Source organism: Saccopteryx bilineata, chromosome 5, assembly GCF_036850765.1.
Source record: "Saccopteryx bilineata isolate mSacBil1 chromosome 5, mSacBil1_pri_phased_curated, whole genome shotgun sequence".
NCBI classification, from domain to species: domain Eukaryota; kingdom Metazoa; phylum Chordata; class Mammalia; order Chiroptera; family Emballonuridae; genus Saccopteryx; species Saccopteryx bilineata.
Window position 1 is genome coordinate 217,450,879 of NC_089494.1, and position 26,573 is coordinate 217,477,451.

Below are 26,573 nucleotides of genomic sequence, written 5' to 3' on the forward strand. Positions count from 1 at the left end.
GATGCTAACTTTCACCAGTTTGAAGAAAGAGCATGGTGGAGCCTGTTCCATTCTATTACCATTTCCCCTAAAACAGGCATAATGTTTAATCTTCCAGTATAGTTGTGCACTACATTTCGGTCTTCTTGAGTAAGCATTGAAAAATTTGAGACTTTTATCACTCACTGTCAGAAGCATCTATTTCCCCTAATTTCAAATTCAACATCTAAGATGCAGACATTGAGTTTTTCTTTTTATTTTATGAGTTCTGTTAGTGTTCATGGTAGTCAAATATGAATGATCAATCCATTCTTTGTTCATGGCAGTTTTCTTCTTCTTCCAAACCAGCATCCTGATCACATAAACATGAAGTCAATGGCACTTTCACTTTTTATTCTAACTTGAGCCACTAAGCTGCAAAGACCAATGAGAAGGAAACGTTACAAGAACATGGAGTAGTAAGGGTTGGCAAAACCAATTTAAATGTCAAATGTAAAACCAAATTTTTAGCTAGGGTGTTTGAGCAGTTGCTGTATTTCTTATGAGTGCTCTTAACTATTATTAATTATATGATCAAATAATCATAATAATTAGAGTGAAGTTTATTATATACATAACACCAACATTTGCAGTGGATGCATTCACATCCATTAATATTTTTGGTGATTTTGTTTTTCTACTGTTCCATACATTTCTGGGAAGGAAACAAATTCATATATTTGTTTTCTTCGTGGCAATACTTGCATAGATCCTCCATGTTCATAGTCTCTATAGCAAATCACAAAACAAAATGAAAGACAAAAAAAAAAGTGGATCTGCTTTCTACATAACTATCACTTTTTATGACTTCCTTTGTTTCACTATTTTAGAATCATTAAGCTGTAGTTGCTCTAAAAGATGACAGATTTCTGAACTTTTTATCATTCATTAGTATTAAATACATAAAAACATATAATTCCTTTAATAAATAATTATAAACTGAAATATCTCAATTTCAGTGTCTGAATTTCATAGTGTCAGTGAAATGTATTTTCATGATTTCTCAAATTATTGATATAATTAGCTTTATATTGATAAAGATCATTCTTTTATAACAATACTGATAATTTTACAGGTTAAGCAATTGCTAATTAGAAACAATTCCTCTTCAGTGATTAAATGACATCATTATATACACTTTTGGGAGACCACATTTGAATGTGATGCATTTTTGTTGCAGTGGAGATTATTTAAATTATTCAAAGAAAAAGAATGCCCAAATAGTAGGGGAAACGTTAGGTAGACAATAGAATGGTAAATCAGGGAGAGAAAACCATCTTGAAATACCTTTAAAAATCATTATAATTATTATGCTTTTTAGAGAGACAGAGGAAAGGAGAGAGAAGGGTAGAAAGAGTGAGAGAGAAAAAAACATTCATTTGTTGTAGTTGTTGCTCTACTTAGTTGTGCATCCATTGGTCAGTTCCCATATGTGCCCTGACCTGGGTTCAAACCATTAATTTTCTAATTATTATTTTCTTTAAGTGGTCCAGCCATGATCTTTCTCTTTCTTAGCATAAATGTGAGCCTCCCTTGGTGTAAGCATGTTAGGGAATGGAGACAGCATGTGCTCTGGTTGCAAGGGCTTCTTAGCACTCTTTTAGGACTTGAGGCTTCCTATTTTCTCTGTCTTTAGGTGTGTGAATATCTAACACTGTCTCAAAACAGCACTAATTTGTATACAGTTCTCAAAAAGACTATCGGGGTTTGTGTAGAAGATCTTCCTAGTCTATCATCTGTGAGTGTGTATTTTTCTTTTTTAGTTGCATTCATACCACCACAAATACTGCGTATGATCCCCCTGAATAGATGGCTTGATTGATGTTCTAATGGAAACCTTGAATTTGGTTTTTCCTTTAGCTCTTTGAAATTAAGTTTATAGTTCCAATTATTTTTAACATTTTGGTATATATACAATATTGAAAACAGAATGTTATAAACATATAGTAAATAAAATCAGACAAAAGTAAAGATTCTAATAAATCTTCTTAAATCAAGGATACTTCTCACGGTTCTACTTTAGTTCATATATCACATCTACAAGCAGGCAGTGGAATTTCATTACATTATTTTTAGATGCCAATCTGTCTGAGCTTCTACTTTTTACTTCTATGTTAGGGTTTCACGTAAATTTGAGTTTTATTTTGACTTTAAATTTGAGTTTCACATTTGCCCCCACCCAATTATTGAGGGTCTGTTATATGTAGCAAAGTCAGAAGAAAAGGAAATCAAATTTCACTGCATTTTTACAGATTTAGATGCAGGTATATTTCAGTTGTCAGGAAAAAAATCAGAAATTTGGCAATTTGTACAGTAGACATAGTTCAGGTATATTGTAGTTTTTGGTTTTTTTAAAGAAAACTTATAAACCTATATAAAATTTTTATCTCAAATAACAACTCCATAAATATTTACTATTAAATAAGGTAAAAGTTATAGTAAAAAATAATACTTTTATTTCCACCTTAAGTAATGTTTCAGCTTTTAAAATGATTGGTCATATTGAAGTAAGCGAGGTTGTATGTATAGAAAAATTCACAAGATTCAACAGTAACGATAATCAGGGTGGGGAATGTTTTGTAAAAATGATTTTGGTATTGAATCCTATTAATTTAAATGATATTTTGTAGCTTTTCTATCACTTTTAAATATAGTCCTCAGCAGTCATGACTTAAAAATATTAAGTAGGAATTAATATTAATCCCTATATTTAGAACAGTCAATGCATATTAATATACTTAAGTTATGTCATCTTATATTAATTGATTTTTGCTTATGAACTATTCAACTACCACTATAGTATATTTTATTATCTGTCATTAAATCTTTACTCATTAAGTCTGAAACAAATATATAATAAATTTATTTTGTCTTTGAGAATATCTACTCACATAACAAGAGCTGACTGAAGGTTTAATTCTAATTATTTAAAAATCAACTATAGTATCAGACATTATGCAGTCTATCTTTTAAAAGACATTATTTTTTATACCAATTTTAACTTCACAGCAAAATTCAGAAAGATTCAAAGATTGGCACTATAGTCCCTACCCGCATACATGTATAACCTCCTTTATTATTAACATCCCCCACCAGAGGAGTAAATTTATTGTAATTATATGTAATCAATTTTAGTTCTCTTTAGTGTGTTAATTATTAGTTTCAGAAATACTTAAAGTAATATATAAAGAGATACTATTTATTATTTTTTATAAATTAGTTCTGCTGATTCCTCAAGATCGGAATACTTTTATTCTTCCAAATGTTATGTTTTTGAATTATTTTAAGAATATATTTAAAGTTACAATTAAGTAAAATTCATAATTTGCAGAAAGCACTATCTTAAAACAATATAAAATTTAAAAATATAAAACTTTATTAGAGATTTTAATATCAACCAATTAGTTAAATTCTAGTGTTCTCCTAACATATAATGAGGAGTTTCAAATGCTGTTGTTGAATTATAAGTAGATAGATAATCTATTTTGTGGTAAGCTAAGACTATTTTTTACTTGCAGAAATTTTCATAAAAAGCCACATTAAAAAAATCCAGTTTTACCTCAGCTCATTGCTTAGTAATCCTTTATGTTTTTTCCTTGGTTTTAGAGACAATTATTAATGAGGAAGTAATAAATTTAATCCCCAAGGAGTATATTTTTTTGTATTTGATAAAGGACTTGCCCATTTTGAATATATATTTTTATTTAACATTATTATGCATATACAATTTTATTCCATAATTATTTATATATACTCTAATCAAAATATCTATTTTAACTGAATTAATGTTACAGCAATTCCAAAACAAGTAATTTCTATAGGGTATACATTGTCCTACAAAACTATTGTCCCTACAAAACTATATTAAGATTTTTCAAAGATTATTACAAATGATGACTCTTTGATTCTTCCTACTTAAAAAGATTAATTTAAATCTACTTCCTTCTTCTTCAGACCAGAGATTTGTGTAGTAAAGCTACCTGATTTTATCATCTTAAAAATATCTTTTTCTCACTTTACTTTGCAAACCAGGACCCCCTTCAGCTCCTCGGAATGCCATCTCAAATGTTAATGAAACTAGTGTCTTTCTGGAATGGATTCCTCCTGCTGACACTGGTGGAAGGAAAGATGTGTCATATTATATTGCATGCAAGAAGTGCAACTCCCATGCAGGTGTGTGTGACGAGTGTGGAGGTCATGTCAGGTACCTCCCCCGGCAAATCGGCCTGAAAAACACCTCTGTCATGATGGTGGATCTGCTCGCTCACACAAACTATACCTTTGAGATTGAGGCAGTGAATGGAGTGTCCGACTTGAGCCCAGGAGCCCGGCAGTATGTGTCTGTAAATGTAACCACAAATCAAGCAGGTAAGTGTGATGCCCAACCAAATAATGTACGTTAGGCTGAGCTCTGTCAGTTATCTCTACAGCTGAAGGTTAAGTCGCCTGAGATCTGTGAGACAACTTCTCATGAATGAGAGGGTTAAGGCTTGTAATAGAATACATCTCAAAAAGTATTTCTTAGTTTTAAACAAACAAAGACTATGGCTTTCTAAGCAAACGCAGCCAGAGCCAGGACAAAACATTATGTTTCAATTGAAATTTTCATTAAAAATACTTTTCTGGCTCAAGTCCACTTATAGTGAAAAGTTTTGTCTCAATTTCATGCAGTACAATTATTATAGTTCAATTTACATTTTTTGTTGTTTTGTTTACTTCAAATTTTTAACTTATTATTTTAATATTTAATCAGGCTGGTTTTATTTGCTTGTTTGTTCATTTGTTTGTTTGACATCACAGTTTAACTTTCTTGGCAAATTGAAAATGTCGTTTCTTATTATTTCTATTTTTATAAGTACATGAAATGAATTATTCTTTGATGAATTTATTTATCAAAATAGAATAACTATGAACTATGTACAACCACATGAAAACACATCAATCTTTCATATGAATATCTTGGAATTATTAGGTAGAAATCATGAAGGAGTAGGGAATACAGTTCTGCTTGACATAGTAGATTCTGTACAGTTTCCCCTCAAATATTTACTTTGAAACCAAAGATAAACAAACCATGGCTGAATTAATAATACAACCTAGTATGTGGCAATAATCATCCAAAGCCTGTAAGTAATTTCTCACCTGTTTATGCTAACAACAGGTACCTGGGAGTGGAAGGAGTCATTTAAAGCCAACGCATTGTAATTTTTCTCTATTTTCTGGCCACAACTCTCAGTTGAAAGGCATAAGCTTGTCACCTCATTAGTACCTCAGGTGGACATTTGTCTGTGTGGACATTCTTGACGGTAGTACTCAATGAAATAGGATGTGTTTGAGTGGAATCAAACTTAGTCATGTATTAGTATAAGATTGTAGTTTTTGGAATAACTGAATTGACAAGAGAATATTGATAATAATCAAGTCTTGGCCAACATAAATGTGAATTGTTGGATATACCAAATAAATCAAGTGGCTATCACTGAAGAGGAAGAAAATGGATTCAGTTGAGCTTACGGTTACTTTTGATTGATAGAACTGAGGAAAATGAATATTCAAGAGTATACAGATGCTATGAAGGTATTTAAGCAGTTTACTAATAATTAATCTGAACATTTTAAATGTTTAATCAATGTTGAATAAGTGTTCACAGAAAACATATATGCTACATTTCTCAGTGAATTTATATTTTGCTTTATTTACTCTTTAGCTTAAGGTGGAAATTTTAAAAAGGGCTAAAGAACTAGACAGGAGTAGTGATAATTAAATTTCCCTTCAGTGTAGACTCAGCTGTTCAAATTACTAACATTTGTCCATTTTTCATCACAGTAACTAAATGTCACTAGTGCTCAGTAAATATAAACTGTCTTCCCACATCAGAAAAATGCTATCTTTAAACATGTGATTTCAGGTTTCTTGGGCAACATCTTTCAACCTTATGTGGCTCTACTATGACTCTTCAATTAACATATTGAAAGCATATTGAACAATCACTAAGAGTCGTAGTCCTTTGGGAGAACATTCTCTAGTTTCCGTAACCTTAAGTTCTTTGAAATATAGAGAGTATTTCTCTGATGAACTAGATGTAGGAAAGGACTAAATTCTTATTGATTGATTGATTGATTTTTAGAGAGACAGCAAGAAGAGGGGAGAGAGAAAGGAAGGGAAGGAAAGCATTCATTTGTTGTTCAACCTAGTCATGTACTCATCGTTGTTTCCCGTGTGTGCACTGACCAGTGATCTAACTCACAACCTTGTCCTTTCAGGAGGATGCTCTTAACCAGCTGAGCTAATCGCCAGGGCTAGGCAATGACAATTTTTTAAATGATGTGCTTAATAAATATATATTTGTTCTTGTTGTTTTTTTTGACTTGCTGGCTTGTTCAAACTATAATTTTTTTATTATAAATACCTTAAATACCAAGAAAGAATAATGTTCATCCAGCTGTTAAGGCATGGTTATCATGTAAAACAAACATTTGTATTCAGAGAAAACATATTGTTGAGTTTTGCTTTTTTTCAAGTTCTCTGGGTACACATACTGTAAAATCTTTTATAATCATACCAAAAATTATTTTTAAATAAGAAGATTCTCAGTATCTGAAATTCTAGACCAACTAATTCTCAATTTCCACAAACATTGACTTCGAGTAGCCTCTAACAAGTCTTAGACTTTATGTTACCTTTGCTAAAGATTTTTCAAATAGCAACATTATACAAAGGGAACTGTGGAAATTAGTTTTTAATGCCTGATAGTAGCATTCAGTAGAAAAAAAGTTAACTGTACCATATATGCATTTTATATAATACTTTTTTAAGTGTATTTTTACTTTAGTGTTAGTCTCCTCTAAGGAAAAATATTTTTGATATATGCATTTCTTAATTGATTTGTTTCAAACCTTTAACTTGTTTGCTTTGCTTTTTAATTAATTTTGTGACATCAATAAATATATGAACTGTTCAGCTTTGAAATATTATTCGGAAAATACAAGACAAATAGTATTTTTATGCTTTGAAATATTTTGTTTATTTTATTTATTTTTTCAATTACAGTTTATATTTAGTATAATTCTGTGTTAATTTCAGATATACAGCAAGTGGTTAGGAAATCATGTACTTTATAGAATGGTTCCCCCCACTGCTTTAAGTATCTACCTGGTCCCCATACAAAGCTTACATGATATTATTGACTATATTTCCTATGCTGTAATCTACATCCCTGTGACTATTCTGTAACTGCCACTTAGCACTCCTCAATCCCTTCACCTTTTAAAACAGCCTCACAAACCTCCTTCGCTTTGGCAACTGTCAATCTCTTCTCTGTATGTTGAGTCTGTTTCTAGTTTATTTGTTTACTTGGTTTTTAGATTCTACATATACCATAAGTGAAATAGCTATTTTTTTTAATATAAAAATTTTTCAATAAGCTAGGAATTAAAACTGATTAGGTAACTCTGGCTGATCAGTCTATAAAAAGAAATAATTATTTCTTGCTGAGGATAGTGATTAAATGATTAATTTATGGATGTTTATACAGCATTTGAAACATTTTTCTACCAATATGAAATCTAAAACATTGCTTTTGCAAGACGTTGTACAAATTAAATGTCACTTTTTACATGCAACTTAATAATCCTGTAAAAAGCAAAGTTTAAGAAAAACTAAATACTAGAATTAGTTGGAATTTATGCTCCTTTTGAAATGTAGCAAATAGTACTGAGGTTGATAGGAAAATCTGTAAAATTTTGTGAGAATTTTTATGGTCAAGAAAAATAAACACATTTATAGGGAAAAAAGGAAGTAAAAGTAATTTACAGAAAGGTGAAAAAATACTGTCTGTAGGGACAGAGAAAATGATAGGAAAATTACATATGAATGTATTAATTATCTAAAGAACTAAACAAATAGTCAAATTAAAGTAGATAAAATGATAGAAATGCAAAACATGCATTATTAAACTCTTAAACTTAGAAAAATAATAAAATTTATTGCATTCCTACAGTTTTTTAGTAAGTTTATGTTTTTTATAATATATTCTTTTAAAATATTGACTTATATATGATAATCTTTCTTTTTAAAAGAAGTATTTAGATGATTTATACGACAACACTTGTTCTGTTTAATTCTTTTTTTTTTCTTTTTTGTATTTTTCTGAAGCTGGAAACGGGGAGAGACAGTCAGACAGACTCCCGCATGCGCCCGACCGGGATCCACCTGGCACACCAACCAGGGGCGACGCTCTGCCCACCAGAGGGCGATGCTCTGCCCCTCCGGGGCATCGCTCTGCCGCAACCAGAGCCACACTAGCGCCTGGGGCAGAGGCCAAGGAGCCATCCCCAGGGCCCGGGCCATCTTTGCTCCAATGGAACCTTGTCTGCGGGAGGGGAAGAGAGAGACAGAGAGGAAGGAGGGGGGGTGGAGAAGCAAATGGGCGCCTCTCCTGTGTGCCCTGGCCAGGAATCGAACCCGAGTCCCCCGCACGCCAGGCCGACGCTCTACTGCTGAGCCAACCGGCCAAGGCCTGTTTAATTCTTTTAAGGTATATGAAATATATCTCTTTGAAATAGATGTATAGATGGCTAGGTAGGTAGATAGAGAGATAGATAGATAAATAATATATCAGTATATAACATGAAAATTAAAAATTCTATTGAATGTAGATACCTTAAAGTTTTATCTGCTCACAAAATAGTGTGCATTTGTTATATTCTTCTGTAAACAAAATTTTAAAGTTATTACTTTAAAATAACTTTGCACTAAGTATACTATATCGAGCTAAAGTTTAAAGTCACTTTAATATACACAAATGCATATATTATCCCAGAAAAAAATAGCTTATTCTAAATAAAAAATAAACAAAATTACTAATATTTTAATATTCAAAGGTACAGAATCCTAATACTGAACTGTAATTGAGCACATTTCAATTGTTTTGAATTAGATTTTTGGGTTCTTTCCTCAGAGAGCTAGATTGACATGGTATGAGTTACAAAAGGCATCAAATACTTTGGAGGGGATGTCCCAGCTGCCCCAGACTATCTATTTTGATTAGTTTTACTTCTTGCAAAGCTGTCTGGAAGACATAATAATTCTCATTACATCAGGTTCTTTCAGTGTGATGCTATTCATGTAGTTGACCAGCATGATGTCTTATAGGATGTTGAGATGATCAGGGGTTCTGAGGACTGAACTGGGCTGTAGTACTAGAAATTGAAGAGAATAATAAAACAAGATGGGGAAAGTACAGCTTTGTTGCTGCCAAGGGGGCAACAAAAGTTTTCTGGTGGATTCTGTTTATACAGATGTTAAAAAAAAATGTTTATATGCACTTGTTAGACCATTATTATAACTCTTGTTAGGGTCTTTGTTGATTTTCTTTAGTGGAGAAACCATGTTGGCCAGGCTGTGTTTGTAATTACCACCTGAAAAAATGTGCAGTTGTTTGCAAAGCTTCCTTTGGCTTCTAGACATACCAAACAGGTCATTTAAATCTGCATGCATCTATAACCCCTACTGTTTATTTTTCCATATTTATTGTGTTTGTACTAATGACTGCATTTCCCCAGGGATACAAGACAGATCTGTGTTTACTTTTTTTGGTGTTAGGAAGATGCTTTAGCTTTCTATTATTGCAGTTTTACAGTTTTTACTTCATGGGCCTCAGTGACAAAAGAATATCTTCCAGGTGCAGGGTAAATCTTACAAGCACATAACAATTATCTGGTGAAATAATCAATAGGTAGAATGGAGATTTCTCTGTGTCAATTGTAATATGGGCTCAGGCCAAAATTTCATTCATCACATGACCCCTACAGCCTCCAATCAGATCAATCTTTCTTAGTATTATTCTGGATCTACAGGAATTAGTATTAGCTCGGGGCAGTATTCCATAATGTCTGAAAGATCTGGGAATCTGACCTCTACATACACGCTGCATTTAGAAATGTCCAGAGAAATCTTTTAGAAAAGTTAAAAGGGAGATGTATAGTATTGACATATGATGCTATTGCACAGTCCTTCTTCAAGGAAAAGCCCACTTTTGTTTCATTTAAGAGGCTAAGGAGTAAGTAAACTAATTCAGCTGTGGGAATTGGTGAAAGATCATCTAACTAGGTCACTAAATTTTGATTTGTATTGTTCAGACCTTGATGTCATTCGTGATACAGAGCAATTGACCAACCCATTACTTTGGTCTCTGAATGACAGAGTACTACACTTCTTATTATTCAAATTCTGTTGTCTATTTTCAAATTCTTGCCCTCATTATTCTGGGTAAAGTTCTATTACTTGGACTCTGCCATACTTAAACCTTAAAGAAATCAAGAAATCATTTCACTGTATCTTCAACTTCTGTGTTCTCAAGTACAGAGAAAAGAAAAAAATATAGAGAGACAAATTTAGTTTGCAATTGAGGTGCTGCCATCATTCATTTCTCACTATCATGGTGGAAATCTCTTCCTTCTGGGCTTTTTTGAAGATATTACTGTTGGGTAGTTTCATAGATCTTTAAAAATAAATCTAATGTAACATTTCTATTTCAGTAGGTCATTTAAAGCCTTCTCATGCAATAGAAAAGGTATCCACAGTATCTGAACTTTATTTATCTAAGGGCAACCTTAGAGTCCTGATTTTGGTCAACTAATAGAAGCAGTTAACATCCATGCCAGCTACCTGGAGAAGCACATTGAATCTAGAATCTCTAATCATAAGTTTACACCAGCTTGAATTAAATTAATTTTTACTTCTATGTAAGGAACATGTAAAATTTATTTTACACATATTTTTAACGATTCTGTAAATTTGTTATAGAATTTTGTGAGTCTCATGTTTAAGAAGCTTCTCGTCCTCTATAATGATGAGATATTCCAAGATATCCCAATAATACGTTGGGATCTTGAATTCAGATGGAGCAATAAGTTTGAAGAGGAAGAAAATTGCTTCTTTCTATCAGTTAATGGTTTTTGATAAGATGTGTACTTAGTATTAAAAACACAAAGAAACAACTTTCATATTTAGTTATGGAATAGCTGAATCTGTTAAGAGAGACTCAGTACATTTTAGGAGTTGGGAATATTTTGAGTCAACTTTTTTTTGGCCACGGACCGGTTTAATGTCAGAAAATATTTTCACAGACTGGCCTTTAGGGTGGGATGGATAAATGTATCACGTGACCAAGACAAGCGTCAAAAGTGAGTCTGAGATGGATGTAACAGAGGGAACCTGGTCATTTTAAAAAAACAAAACATCATTCAGACTTAAATATAAATAAAATGGAAATAATGTAAGTTATTTTTTCTTTCTCTATGGACTGGTACCAAATGGCCCACGGACCGGTATCGGTCTGTGGCCCCGGGGGTTGGGGACCACTGATCTAAATTCTCATACATATTTACATAGCAATGCTTAAGATTTCCCTTTTTCCCAATCAATGACCTCATCTTCTCAGGAGGCAAGGAAGTAAATTCAGTTGTCTCTGTAATTCCATAATTCTGTGGAATAAAATTTGGGTTTTGATGCCTGGCTTTGTTATTCTTTTCACTGGAAGAGCATGTAGAATATTTATGGAATGGAGACTCTGATGATTTCAATACGACTTGAGCTGAGAATTCAAATTTTGAGCTGCTTATATTTTCCTTAAATTCTGCAGTGCAATTAAACACAGCTAATCCTTTTTATATTACTTGTATTTCTCATGTGTTCATAGTTTAAAACAAGTGGAATTTAATGACCAAAAATATTATCTTTAAGAATCATTTTATTTGATGTGACCATAGGTAATGAGATATATGCCACACTCTGCCAAGCACTGTTTGATAAGGATCTTTTAAAACTGAATAAGACCTTGCTACAGTGAAACAGAACTAGTCAAATCGCTGGTCCTATATTCCCATTCTTTTTAAAGACTGTTGCCTGCAACACTGCTCTTTGAAAACATTTTTATTGTTATTGCTGTTCTTAGTGTCTATTATCTTAGTTGTAAACAGAATCCACTCTGGCTAGTTTAAATGGAAAAAGGCTTTTAATAGAGTATACTAAGTTGCTTATACAATCACTGAGAAGAATAGAATCAAAGATTAGAATCTGCCTGACCAGTTGGTGGCGCAGTGGATAGAGCATTGAACTGGGACCCAGGTTCAAAACCCTGAGGCTGCCAGCTTGAGCGCTGGCTCATCTGGTTTGAGCAAGGCTCACCAGCTTGAGCCCAAGGTTGCTGGCGTGAGCAAGGGGTCACTCGGTCTGCTGTAGCTTCCCTGGTCAAGTTACATTTGAGAAAGCAATCAATGAACAACTAAGGTGCCACAACAAAAAATTGATGCTTCTTATCTTCATCTCTTTCCCTTCTGTCTGTCTGTCCCTGTCTGTCTCTCTCTTTGTCTCTCTTATCTCTGTCACACACACACACACACACACACACACAAAGTTAGAAGCTAGGTTTCCAAGAGAAATACACAATAGTCAACCACTGATCAGGCCTGATGAACCAAAACATTGTCGTCGCAGCTGTCAAACAATAAATGGCAAGTACTACTGCCACTGATGGTGTTGCTACTCCAGAATCCCAAACTTGAAACTCCTGAAAAATCCTCATGTTTTGCTGACATCGTCACCAGAAGAAAGCAAAAACAAAGACCACAAGAGCCGAATTTTTTAACTTGCCTATTTAAAATCACATCTTGGCTGGGCAAGTCAGTTTGTTGAATCCCAAGACAAATAAATGCCTTTATTGTAGCAGAAAGGGAACCTGGAATTTCTTGAGTTCTGATATGTGTTGGCCAGAAAAGTTTTATCAGATGAATTTTATAAATACATAAAGTGATATTCAAATGATAATATATGATAATGAATTTGTTCAAATTTGAATAAAATCATTACATATAATTTTTAAACTTATCTCTAATATTTTGGGAAAGCCTTGTTTTTAAAATAATTTAGTTTTTTTAATTTTATTTCCTGTCTCCTTTCCACTCTTTCTTCTTTCTTCCTTCACTCTATTGTTTTCTTTTTTCTTTTGTATTTAAAGTTGAAGGTCTTATTAATAATATGCCTCAGTTTATGGCACATTATTACCATCTTTGAATCATGCAAAGTCCTTATCTACTTTATATATTTTTATGTGCCACTTCAGTACAAATTCATTTGCAATTTGCCTATACTAATAAGCAACCATTTTATATCTTAATTGCTTATTTATTTTTATCCAAAATTAATATTCTTATAAAATATTTATTTAATGCTATTTCATGCCTATGTTTTAAATTTAATGTTTACATTTAAATATCTTGTATACTAGTTTTTTTACCATAATCAAAATATTTTATAGATTCACCCATATTGCTTTTAGCCATTCCACAATTTGCTTAAAACTATCACACATCCACTTATACTTTACATGTCAACTTAACCCCATAACAGAGAGCTAAACTAGTGTATTGATTAAAGGTATAGACTGTGGAACCAGACTTTCTGGTTTCTATACTATCTCTGTCATTTATTTGCTGTGTGACATGGGTAACTTACTTAAACATCTTCAAATCTTAGTTTTTTTCCCAGAACCTAATAATATTTATGACATAAGATGGTTCTGAGAATTAAACATGTTAATATTAACAAAGCAATTAGTCTATGACTAGCATTTAATAAGGTGTTAATAAATACTGATATAGTAGTATTTGAGAAATTTTTTAATAATATTCCCAATAGTGTGAATCCATGGAGAAACTATGAGATTAATAGATTTTACACTCCATGAATATTATGTAGACAGATTCATTCACTGGTGGAGTAAATTGAAAAAAGGAGAAATGTTCAAAACAAATGATAGTAGGTAATAAAAGCAACTGCTTCCAACTTGGAGAGGTAACCCAAAAAACTTCAATTTCTTGTAATGACTCTATCTTCAATAATTTATTAAAACACTGCGTTGTATAGCAGCATTAAGTGTCTTCTAATTTTGATAAAATATCTGGACCAATAAAAAAGAAACAAGAGAATAGCAGCATCTAAGTAAGAGCAGAAAGGGGGGAAATATTTTTCAAATAGAAAATAGTCAATTTTCATTTTCATCAAAATAAATATAAAAAATACAAATTTTTCTAAATACATCATGTGTGTTTAGATATCAATTTGGTTGATTATTGAAGTTTTTGAGGAAAAATATGCAGACACAAATATTTTACTTAATTGCATCTCATGACTATCTTTACACTGGCCTCACACTTATGCTTCTGTCACCAGGTTAGTGTTCTGATTATATGACTGCCAACAGAAGCTTTTATTTTTGCCAGGGGAAGCTGTCGGTCTGCTCTGAAACTTGGCTTAATTGAGGCACTAGTTCTATGCTTGTTCCCATGCCTATTTGCTGTTTTGAAAACATAGTTCATAATAAAATTATTATATAAAAAAAAGAAAACATAGTTCAAATAAGACTCTATTCTGATAGATTTGTCCAAAAGTCAAAAGACCGGTTTATTTAATGATTAGCAAGTGGGATGGAATATTTTTAGAAGTCATCAAATTTTTGTTGGGTTCCCTGACTTAGAATTCTTCTAGAGACATACTGACTTCTAAATAGGCACATCTGGGTCTTCTCTTTCTTCTTTTTACCTATTGTGGTTACAATGACAGAAACCCGAGCTACCATGTTTTAGCACTTATTGTGTGCACATTGCTCTATGAAAAACATTCTTTACAGTTTTTTGTTTGATCTTGGCTATATCCTCATGTCATGATATTATTATTATTATTATTATTATTATTATTCCTATTTTTTATGATGAAGAAACCAAAGTTTAAAGATGTGAAGTGATTTGCCCAAGGTCACAAATCTAGTAAGCCAGAGAATAGGAATCTAAACCTGGGAATTCTTACCTTGGAGCCATTAGGCTCTGAACCACTAGTAAATACTGCACATGTTATTTCTTCTACCAAAAACCTACCTTTCTTATATTTGTCCTAGATAACTCAGTCTTTAGGTCTGCTTAAATTGTTGTTTCCTTGAGAAAGCTTTCTTTGTTCTCAAGTTTGGGCATGCCTCTCTAACATAACCTGGAGAACAAGACACTATATACGGGCTCTCTTGTCTGTTTTTCTGAAATTTTCCCCTGAGGGTCACAACAGTGCCTAGCACCTGTGTTTGTTAAAAAAAAATTCATAAATAAATGAGTTTGATGATTTTTCTATTACTCAAATCAGTGTTACAATCGCGCTACTAATAATAATGTTAATGTGTAGTGTGTCTTATTTTTTTTTTTTTAGTTCTTTAAAAATTCTCTGCCAAATTATTATTTGTTCATGTTGGGTCTGTCTTCTTTTTTTCAAAATAGTGACCAAGACACAGCGCCCTAATTGTAATTCATAGGTTTTTCAGAACTCTGAAGTATGGTGTTATTATTAAAAGTCAGATTCTTAGCTAGTCTGCCTACTCACTTAATCTCACATTTTTTAGACATTCTAATTTATTTTTTTTCTTTTTTCTTTTTAATTAAGTGAGAGGCAGGGAGGCAGACAGATAGGCTCTTGAATGTGCCCTGACTGGGATCTAGCCAGCAAGTCCCCAACTGGGTAATGATGTGCCCATCTGGGGCTCCTGCTACGTTGCTCTGCAACTGAGCTATTTTATTTTATTTCATTTTATTTTTATTTTTGTATTTTTCTGAAGTTGGAAACGGGGAGGCAGTCAGACAGACTTCCACATGCGCCCAACAGGGATCCACCTGGAATGCCCACCAGGGGGCGATGCTCTGCCCATCTACGGCGTTGCTCCGTTGCAACCAGAGCCATTCTAGTGCCTGAGGCAGAGGCCATAGAGCCATTCTCAGTTCCCGGGCCAACTTTGCTCCAATGGAGCCTTGGCTGCGGGAGGGGAAGAGAGAGACAGAGAGGAAGGAGAAGGGGAGGAGTGGAGAAGCAGATGGGCGCTTCTCCTGTGTGCTCTGGCTGGGAATCGAACCTGGGACTCCTGCACACCAGGCAAACACTCTGCCACTGAGCCAACCAGCCAGGGCCTACAACTGAACTATTTTAGTACCAGATGTGAGGCCATGGAGCCATCCTCAGTGCCAGGGGCCAATGTGTTCAAACAATTCTAGCCATTGCTACATGAGAGGTAGAGAGAGAGAGAAAGAGAGAGGAGCAGGAAGGGTGGAGAAGCAGATGGTCGCTTCTCCTGTGTACCCTGACCAGGAATTGAACCCGGAACTTCCACATGCCGGCCAGTGCTCTACTGCTGTGTCAGCTGGCCAGGACCCATTCTAATCTTTTCAAAAGGATTTACTGAGAATGATTGAACTTATTTTAGAAAAATTTTATATAATGATTACTGAGCTATTTAAGGCAATGCATTGTATTTTCTGTCTTTAGTGTGCTTAATAATTAGTTTCTCATGGACTCCCCACCCTGAATTGATGATAGTATATACCCAAGAATTTGCATATTTTAACATACACACACAGAATGATTCTGCTGTAGGGGGTGTTTGGCCTACATTTTGAGAAAAATTACACTTGCAGTAGGTTCTAATGTTTATTTCCTATCCCTCCTTTAAGGAAGTGGTGACAACTGTTAATCATATTCACTTGATAGTACTTTTCCCAAAAGATCTTTATAAAATACCTGCTGACTGTCTGTTTTTATGTCAGTGATGATTTTGTTAATACTATTTGCATTCTCTCTAATCTGAATACTCTATTCTTCCCACTCTTCTTCGGAAAGCTAGTTTTAAACTGCTCTTTTTGTGTCAGTTCTGGTAGCAAACTGATTCCTTATTCAACAGGTCCATTTCTTATGTGAACTATCCAACATTCTTGTGGCTTAGCTCAGAATCAGAGCAGCTCGATATTTGAACTATTCAATCATTCATCTCATTAGCATGTGTGCTATGAATTTATTTGTGTAAAGATGTTCATTGTACATTGATATGCATAGAATATAAATTTGTTTAAAACCTCATTCTAAAGTGCTGTTGCCCTTTATTACTACTAGTCCTTGAGAGAAAACTTCAGAAAGCATCCCCCATGGCCTGGAACAACACAAATTGTAGTGTGCTCTTTAGATGTAGGTATACTAGTGAAACCAAAATGAAAAATCATGTTTAAATCAACTATATGCATGAGTCCTCTAGTAGGTTATGAAGCAAGTTTACCTAGAAAGTGGAAATTTTTTTTCCCCACAGTGTATTGAAATGACTTGTTCAAGTGATTTTCCTTAAATTGATTGTCATACATTAAAATACCAAATATTTATTCAGCACTTCCTGCATTCATCATACTCTACTGAGCATTCTGAAAGATACAAAGTAGTTGAAGTCATGTTCCATCCTTAGAGGATTTTATATTTCCACTGAAGAACTGAAGGATGAAGTTTAATAAAGTAAAAGGATTAGAAATATGTTAATGACAATTTGAGTATTAAACTTAGAAATAATAGCATCAAATTCATTATCCTTGAATGAGGATTCATATTGATTTGTTGCCTTCACATTATTTTTTAAAAAACTCTGTCTTGACTTCTTTATCACATGTACATGTCTGAAAAGACTTTTGTTCAAATCTACTTAGGCATGAAAACAGTTGTATTTATTAGGAATAGATGATAAACCATTTTGTAACTGCCCTTATATCTATATAAATGATTATACCTTGTTTGATGAACATCAATACTAGTATTAAGCAACCTTTAATTATAAGAACTTATTGTCAAATGATATATTAACCTAAAGTAAAGTAAAATTAATCTTAAGATTATTTGATTATTAGGAACAGTCTTACTTTGTTATAGCTAGTTTAGTTATAATTAACAATCTACTTGATAATTATTGAAATACAGTCAGAGCAAATTACCTACTTTGTAGCTTGGTACAGACACCAATATCAAAACAAGCTTTAGAAGTTTTTTTGAAAAGGTGAAATATTTTCTGTTAAACAAAATATACATTATATACTTTTTAGCTCACTTTTTAATAAATTTTCTGCCATTAATAAGAAAAGAGAAGCTAGTTTATTGAATCTTTAAACCTCGAAAGCCTGAGGATATGTACTGTATTGCAAACTAATGCTTAAATTACAACTCAGTGATTTCCTTCAGGCCTATTGTATGAATCAAATATAAATACAATGTTATTCCATCAGTGTAGTTTCTTCTTTCTAGTTATGTATGCTAAGATGAAAACTTGACTTGGGTGTGGGGGGTGGGTGTGATTATTGAATACACAATATGGTGTATACTTGTATTGTAGAATTGTGCACCTGAACACTATAATTTTGTTAACCAGTGTCACCCCAATAAATTCAATTAAAAATATCTGCCTGTTTAAAGTATCTGAATTTAAAGGGTCTTTATTTTTTAAGTAATCTTTATTTTTCCTTAAAAAACATAAATGACATTTGAAGACATAATATTTCAGGACATAATTTCTGTCATCAACAGTGTATTCATATTAATAAGGCTTCACTGGTTACTACTTAATATTTAATCTTTGATATGCTATTATTATAAAAGAAGATTCTTCTATTTCAGAAAAAAATTCTAAGTTATGGTTGGTTATGATAATAATTGTGGTGTTGTTCAGTGGTTATTTTGGTTTTGGAACATTTTATTTTTTATTTTTTTAAATAATTTTATTTTTTAATGAGGCGACATCAATAAATCAGGATACATATATTCAAAGATAACAAGTCCAGGTTATCTTGTCGTTCAATTATGTTACATACCCATCACTCAAAGTCAGATTGTCCTCTGTCACCTTCTATCTAGTTTTCTTTGTGCCCCTCCCCCTCCCCCTTTCCCTCTCCCTCTCCCCCCTCCCCCCGTAACCACCAAACTCTTATCAATGTCTCTTAGTTTCACTTTTATGTCCCACCTACGTATGGAATAATGCACTTCCTGTTTTTTTCTGATTTACTTATTTCACTTCGTATCATGTTATCAAGATCCCACCATTTTCTTGTAAATGATCCGATGTCACCATTTCATATGGCTGAGAAGTATTCCATAGTGTATATGTGCCACATCTTCTTTATCCAGTCATCTATTGACGGCCTTTTTGGTTGTTTCCATGTCCTGGCCACTGTGAACAATGCTGCAATGAACATGGGGCTGCATGTGTCTTTATGTATCAATGTTGTTGAGTTTTGGGGGTATATACCCAATAGAGGGATTGCTGGGTCATAAGGTAGTTCTATTTTCAGGTTTTGAGGAACCACCATACTTTCTTCCATAATGGTTGTACTACTTTACATTCCCACCAACAGTGTATGAGGGTTCCTTTTTCTCCACAGCCTCTCCAACATTTTCTATTACCTGTCTTGTTAATAATAGCTAATCTAACAGGTGTGAGGTGGTATCTCATTGCCGTTTTGATTTGCATTTCTCTAATAACTAAAGAAGATGAGCATCTTTTCATATATCTGTTGGCCATTTGTATTTCTTCCTGGGAGAATTGTCTGTTCATGTCCTCTTCCCATTTTTTTTATTGGATTGTTTGTTTGTTTGTTGTTGAGTTTTATGAGTTCTTTGTATATTTTGGATATTAGGCCCTTATCTGAGCTGTTGTTTGAAAATATCATTTCCCATTTAGTTGGCTTTCTGGTTATTTTGTTATCAGTTTCTCTTGCTGAGCAAAAACTACTTAGTCTGATGTAGTCCCATTCATTAATTTTTGCCCTCACTTCTCTTGCTTTTGGAGTCAAATTCATAAAATGTTCTTTAAAACCCAGGTCTATGAGTTGAGTGCCTATGTCTTCTTCTATGTACTTAATTGTTTCAGGTCTTATGTTTAGATCTTTGATCCGTTTTGAGTTAATTTTAGTAAAGGGGGACAAACTGTAGTCCAGTTTCATTCTTTTGCATGCGGCTTTCCAGTTTTCCCAGCACCATTTATTGAAGAGGCTTTCTTTTCTCCATTGTGTGTTGTTGGCCCCTTTATCAAAAATTATTTGACTATATATATGTGGTTTTATTTCTGGACTTTCTATTCTGTTCCATTGGTCTGAGTGTCTATTTTTCTGCCAATATCATGCTGTTTTGATTGTCGTGGCCCTAAAATATAGTTTGAAGTCAGGTAATGTAATGCCCCCAGCTTCATTCTTTTTCTTTAGGATTGCTTTGGCTATTCGGGGTTTTTTATAGTTCCATATAAATCTGATGATTTTTTGCTCCATTTCCTAAAAAAATGTCTTTGGAATTTTGATGGGAATTGCATTAAATTTGTATATTGTTTTGGGTAATATGGCCATCTTGATTATATTTATTCTTCCTAACCAAGAACAAGGTATATTCTTCCATCTCATTATATCTTTTTCGATTTCCCTTAACAATGGTTTATAGTTTTCATTATATAAGTCCTTTACATTCTTTGTTATGTTTATTCCTAAGTATTTTTTTTGTTGTTGTTGCAATCGTGAAGAGGATTATTCTTTTGAGTTCATTCTCAATTGTTTCATTGTTGGCATATAGAAAGGCTATTGACTTCTGTATGTTAATTTTGTATCCTGCGACCTTACTGTATTGGCTTATTGTTTCTAGTAGTCTTTTTGTGGATTCTTGCGGTTTTCGATGTATAGGATCATATCATCTGCAAAAAGTAATACCTTTACTTCTTCTTTTCTGATATGGATGCCTTTTATTTCTTTGTCTTGTCCGATTGCTCTGGCTAGAACCTCTAATACCACATTAAATAAGAGTGGAGAGAGTGGACAACCCTGTCTTGTTCCTGATTTATGGGGGAAAGCCTTCAGTTTAGTGCCATTTAATAGGATGTTAGCTGATGGTTTATCATATATGGCCTTTATCATGTTGAGATATTTTCCTTCTATAACCATTTTGTTGAGAGTCTTAAACATAAAATTGTGTTGTATTTTATCGAAAGCCTTTCCTACGTCTATTGATAAGAACCTGTGTTTTTTGTTCTTTGTTTTGTTGATATGGTGTATTATGTTAACTGCTTTACGTATGTTGAACCATCCTTGAGATTCTGGGATGAATCCTACTTGATCATGATGTATTATTTTTTTAATATATTGTTGTATTCGATTTGCTAGTATTTTGTTTAGTATTTTAGCATCTGTATTCATTAGAGATATTGGTCTGTAGTATTCTTTTTTTGTGCAGTCCTTGCCTGGTTTTGGTATGAGGAATATGTTGGCCTCATAAAATGTGTTTGGAAGTACTGCTGCTTCTTCAATTTTTTGGAAGACTTTCAGTAGAATAGGAACCAAGTCTTCTTTGAATGTTTGATAAAATTCGCTGTTATAGCCGTCAGGGCCTGGACTTTTATTTTTGGGGAGGTATTTAATGGTTTTTTTAAATTTCTTCTCTACTAATAGGTCTGTTTAGGCTTTCTGCTTCTTCTTGACTCAGTCTAGGAAGGTTGTTTTGTTCTAGGAATTTATCCATTTCTTCTAGGTTGTTGAATTTAGTGGCATAAAGTTTTTCATAGTATTCTACAATAATTCTTTGTATATCTACGGTGTCTGTGGTGATTTCTCCTTTTTCATTTTGGATTTTGTTTATATGAGTTCTTTCTCTTTTTTTCTTGGTAAGTCTTGCCAAGGATTTGTCAATTTTGTTGATCTTTTCAAAGAACCAGCTCTTTGTTCTATTGATTTTTTCTATAGATTTTCTGTTCTCTATTTCATTTATTTCTGCTCTGATTTTTATTATCTCCTTTCTTCGGCTGGTTTTGGGTTGTCTTTGTTCTTCTTTTTCTAGTTCCTTAAGGTGTGAAGTTAAGTGGTTCACTTGGGCTGTCTCTTGTTTGTTCATATATGCCTGAAGTGATATGAACTTCCCTCTTATCACTGCTTTTGCTGCATCCCATAGATTCTGATATTTCGTATTGTCATTTTCATTAGTCTGTATATATCTTTTGATCTCTGCACTTATTTCTTCTTTGACCCATTCAAAGTATGTTGTTTAGTTTCCACATTTTTGTGGGATTTTTTTCCTCTTTTTTGCAATTGAATTCTAGTTTCAAGGCTTTATGATCAGAAAATATGCTTGGTACAACTTCAATTTTTCTGAATTTGCTGATGTTGTTTTTGTGGCCCAACATATGGTCAATTCTAGAGAATGATCCATGTACACTGGAGAAAAAGTATACTCAGTCACTTTGGGATGAAATGTCCTGTAGATGTGTATCATATCCAGGTGCTCTAGTGTTTTGTTTAAGGTCACTATATCTTTGTTGATTCTCTGTTTGGATGACTGATCTAGTGCTGTCAGCGGTGTATTGAGGTCTCCAAGTATGATTGTATTTTTGTCAGGTTTAGTTTTAAGGTCAATATGTAGCTGTCTTATATACTTTGGTGCTCCTTAATTTGGTGCATATATATTAAGAATTGTTATGTCTTCTTGATTCAGTGTCCCCTTAGCCATTATGAAATGGCCATTTTTGTCTCTGAGTACTTTTGTTGTCTTGTAGTCAGCATTATCAGATATGAGTATTGCTATGCCTGCTTTTTTTGGATGTTATTTGCTTGGAGTATTGTTTTCCATCCTTTCACTTTGAATTTGTTTTTATCCTTGTTACTTAGATGAGTTTCCTGTAGGCAGCATACTTTTGGATTTTCTTTTTTAATCCATTCTGCTACTCTGTGCCTTTTTATTGGTGAGTTTAATCTGTTTACATTACTGTAATTATTGACACTTGTGAGTTCCCTATTGCCATTTTATAGATTACTTTCTGTTAGTTTTGTGTCTTGTTTGATCCTTCTCTTTCGTTTTTCTATCTTTTGTTTTTATTTGGTTGTATTCCATACATCTTTCCTCTGTTGCTATCTTTTTTAAATCATGTGCTTCTGTGGTGGTTTTTTCAATGGTGTTTACCTTTAAGCAATGAAAAGGGTTCCTACCCTGTTCATTGTAGTGCACTATTTTGTGAGTACTTTTGCACTCCATCGTCCTTTGCTACTGTTAATCTCCATCATCTCCCCCCCTTTCTTTTTGTTGTTGTCACAGTTTAAATTTGGTTTTATTGTGTTCTTCTTGGAGCTTTTACTTATGGCTTTGTCTTTTTTTTGTTCTTTGTATCTGATTGGAAAACCCCCTTTAGTAATTCCTGGAGTGGGGGTTTTCTGATTATAAATTTCCTCATCTTTTCTGTATTTGTGAATGTTTTTATTTCTCCTTCATATTTGAAGGATAGCTTTGATGGGTATAGTATTCGTGGCTGAAAGTTCCTCTCTTTCAGGACTTTAAATATTGGAGTCCACTCTCTTCTAGCTTGTAGAGTTTCTGCTGAGAAATCTGATGATAATCTAATGGGCCTTCCTTTATATGTTGTATTCTTCTTTTCCCTGGCTGCCTTGAGAATTTTTTCTTTGCCATTGGTTTGTGCCAATTTCATTATGATGTGCCTTGCAGTAGGTTTGTTGGGGTTAAGAAAACTCGGAGATCTGTTTGCTTCTTGAATTTGTGGCTTTAGTTCTTTCCACAGGCTTGGGAAGTTCTCATCTATTATTTGTTTGAGTATGTCCTCCATTCCATTTTCTCTCTCTTCTCCCTCTGATATACCTATTAGTCTTTTGTTATTTTTTTTGATGGAGTCAGATAATTCTTGTAGGGCTATCTCATTTTTTTAAATTTTTGAGTCCCTTTCTTCTCTCTGTTGTGCCTCAAGTTGCTTGTCTTCTATTTCACTAATCCTCTCTTCTATCTGGCCTGTTATATTAGCTAAGCTTGTTACCTCATTTTTCATCTTGTGAATTGAGTTTTTCATCTCTGTTTGATTTGTTTTTATAGTTTCAATTTCCTTGGAAATATGTTCTTTGTGTTCATTGAGTTGTTTTCTGAGCTCCCTAAATTGCCTTTCTATGTTTTCTTGTATATCTGGGAGGATTTTTAGGATTCTATCTTGATTTCTCTGTCATTTAGCTCCAAGGTTTCCAATATATTAATTTTTTTCTCCATAGATTTTTTCTCATCTAGCTGTGTTACCTCTCTTTCTTTTGTATCCATGATATTCGATATTCTCTTTCTTAATTGCACCTGAGGGTGGTTTTGTTGATAGTATTAATGAGATTTAATAAAGAATAAAAAGTTAAAAAAGAAAAAATCAAAAAGAATTGTTTTTTTTTAAATAAAATTAATAATAAAATAAAGAAATTTAAAATAAAAATTAAAATAAAGGAATTTATTCCCCCCCTCCTTTTTTCTCTCCTCTCCTCTCCCCTCTTTCTTGAGAAAATCTTGTGGTGAACTGTGAATTATATTGTTAAATAGATCAAACAATAGATCAAACAATGCCTGTAATGGAGGGCCTGAATTGGGGAAAAGTAATAAAGGGGCAAAAAAAGAAAAAAAGAAAAAAGAAGGGGGTATGGACCCACAAAAAGCAAATAAGGAGAAAATTTGGGTCAAGAATAAAATTATTTGCTTTTAGGTGTTGGTTGACTAAGAGTTATGATGAGAGGAATAAGAGGGAAACAGAAAAATGGGGGGACAAATTAAAAAATTACTATTGTATTTAGTGGAACAAGAACTAGATAAAATGGAGAGCCAGGGATGGGAGCACTGGTAGTGAGTTAAAAAGGTGAATTAAAAAACCCCCAAAATGCCACAAACATAAGTTTGTGTCCCAGATAAGATAATTTGTTCGTTATAGGTTTGAATGAGAGGAGACATATAGGAGAAAGGAAGAAACTAATATAGAGGGAGAAAAGAGAGAGAAAAAAAAGAGGGAACCACTAAAAGAAGAAAAAAAGAGTGGAGAGATAGAGAGAGAGAATAAGTTAAGGGTTTTGGAGTGCAACCCTCATAGAGAGAAAGGAAGAGGAAAGAAAAGATAATGGGAGATGTAACACTTATGGATAGTGTAGTTCAAGGAGAAGAGAGAGTAAGACCGGCAGAGTGTTAATCGACCAAATTGGAGGAGGAAAAAAAATATCAAGAATGAAAATAAGAGAAACAGATGAACAAATATAATAAAATGGGATAGGCTATAAAGTCTGCGGATTATTCTTGATTTTGTGAGGTTATCTTCTTGCTTTTTCTTTTCTCTCCCTTTTCCTGGTCGGTGACTCTGTACCCTGGGTTCTGCCCCTTTGGCACGCTCAGGTAGAGGTTTGCAGTTGATAAGTCTCTATGGCGATGTCATGTATTGTGCTTTAGTATCGTTGGCAGTCGAGGCTCATTAGCATTTATAGGCTCCGCCAGTGAGAGAGTCCGTGTTCCTGGAGCCTTTCTCCTAGTCTTTCCTTCCTCAATTAGTAGCCTGATAATCCAGCTATGTGGTTGCTGCTGCCTCTGCCTGGATAGTAAGAGGCTCAAAGAGCTGGCAACTCCCCACTCTAATCCCACTCAGCACAGGGCTCTGGGTAAGGCTCAGTCAGTCAGAGCTGCTAGCATAATCAGGTGGGGCTTCCGCCCACTCAAAGACCTCTGGCTCTGCTACTCTGTCCGGTAACACGGACGGGCACCCACTCCCTGGGCGCTTGGAGGAAACTCTCACTCACTATCTGCGCACGCAGACCAGGATATCAGGCCCGCTGCCTCAGTCTCTGAGTTAAACCCCCACCCGCATGGAAAAGTTTCAGCATTGGAATTAGTTCTCGCTCCCTCCCCGTGTGCAGCTTTTTAAGGGCGCTGGGGTGGTCCAGAGATTCAACTTTCTGCCCACACAAAGGACTCTGACTCTGCCTCTCTGTGGGATAACACGGGCGCCCACTCCCGGGGCTTTGGAAGGAATCTCTCACCTACTATCTGCACGTGCCGACCAGGGGATTGGGGAAAATGGCTGCCCCACTTTTCATTCTTTGTGTGGGTTTGGCGCGAGTGTTAGCTTGTATTGCCCATGTTGCCACAGGAACAGTTTTTCCTTGGCTTAGATCTGCGTGCCACAGCCTGGTTTGGCCGTTTGTGCTGCAGCCTGGATCTATTCACCCCCGTTGCCAGCCTTAGTTTCTATATTCTCAGTTCCCAGTGAAAGCTGCCCTGTTTAGGTTAGTGAGCAAGGCAGAGCATTTTTTACTCCCTATTTCCTTCGGGGTTTGATTATATATTTAGCCAATTTTTTCCTCTACCATACCTTCGGGTGTATTGCAAAACATCTGGAGGCTCCAAGGATAGGTTTTTCTGTTTCTGGTTGAAGATCTTGTTGAGTTTTTGGGGGAGATTTATCGATATCGCTTCCTACCGCACCATTACTCTGACGTCATCTCCTGGAACATTTTAGATAATGAAAACTTATATGTAAAAATAAGAGAATTGAAAGGGTGAATGAATAATTTTAACATTTCCCCAAATGATGCTATTGGTATGCTCAGAAGGAATCTAGACATTCATTTGCTACTGGAGTATGTGAATATTCCTTTAAATCTTTTTTTAATGGTTACTTTATTGATTTTAGACAGAGGTAGGGTGAGAGAGCAAGAGATAGACAGGAACATCAACCTGTACCCTGATCAGTGATCAAACCAGCAACCTCTGTTCTTTTGGATGATACTTTTACTACCCAAGCTATCCAGCCAGGGATATGTCTATTTTTCTAGGAACCAGGACTGGAAAGATTAGTGGTTTGCTCCTAAAAATGTGAAATCACACACTTACATAATTGACAAGGGATC

The 26,573-nt window shown here is 34.1% G+C and overlaps 1 protein-coding gene across 5 annotated transcripts in view; it reads left to right on the plus strand.

Annotated features, from left to right (window-relative positions):
• Positions 1-26,573, plus strand: part of EPHA5 (EPH receptor A5) — a 375,839-nt gene that overhangs the window by 190,413 nt on the left and 158,853 nt on the right. For 4 of the 5 annotated variants that reach the window (XM_066279318.1, XM_066279316.1, XM_066279315.1 and 1 more), the window contains exon 5: positions 4,051-4,386. The exons of the other annotated variant lie outside the window; for it this stretch is intronic. In XM_066279318.1, the coding sequence (XP_066135415.1) occupies positions 4,051-4,386 (336 nt within the window). The remainder of the gene's footprint in view (positions 1-4,050; positions 4,387-26,573) is intronic. 5 annotated transcript variants of the gene reach the window in all.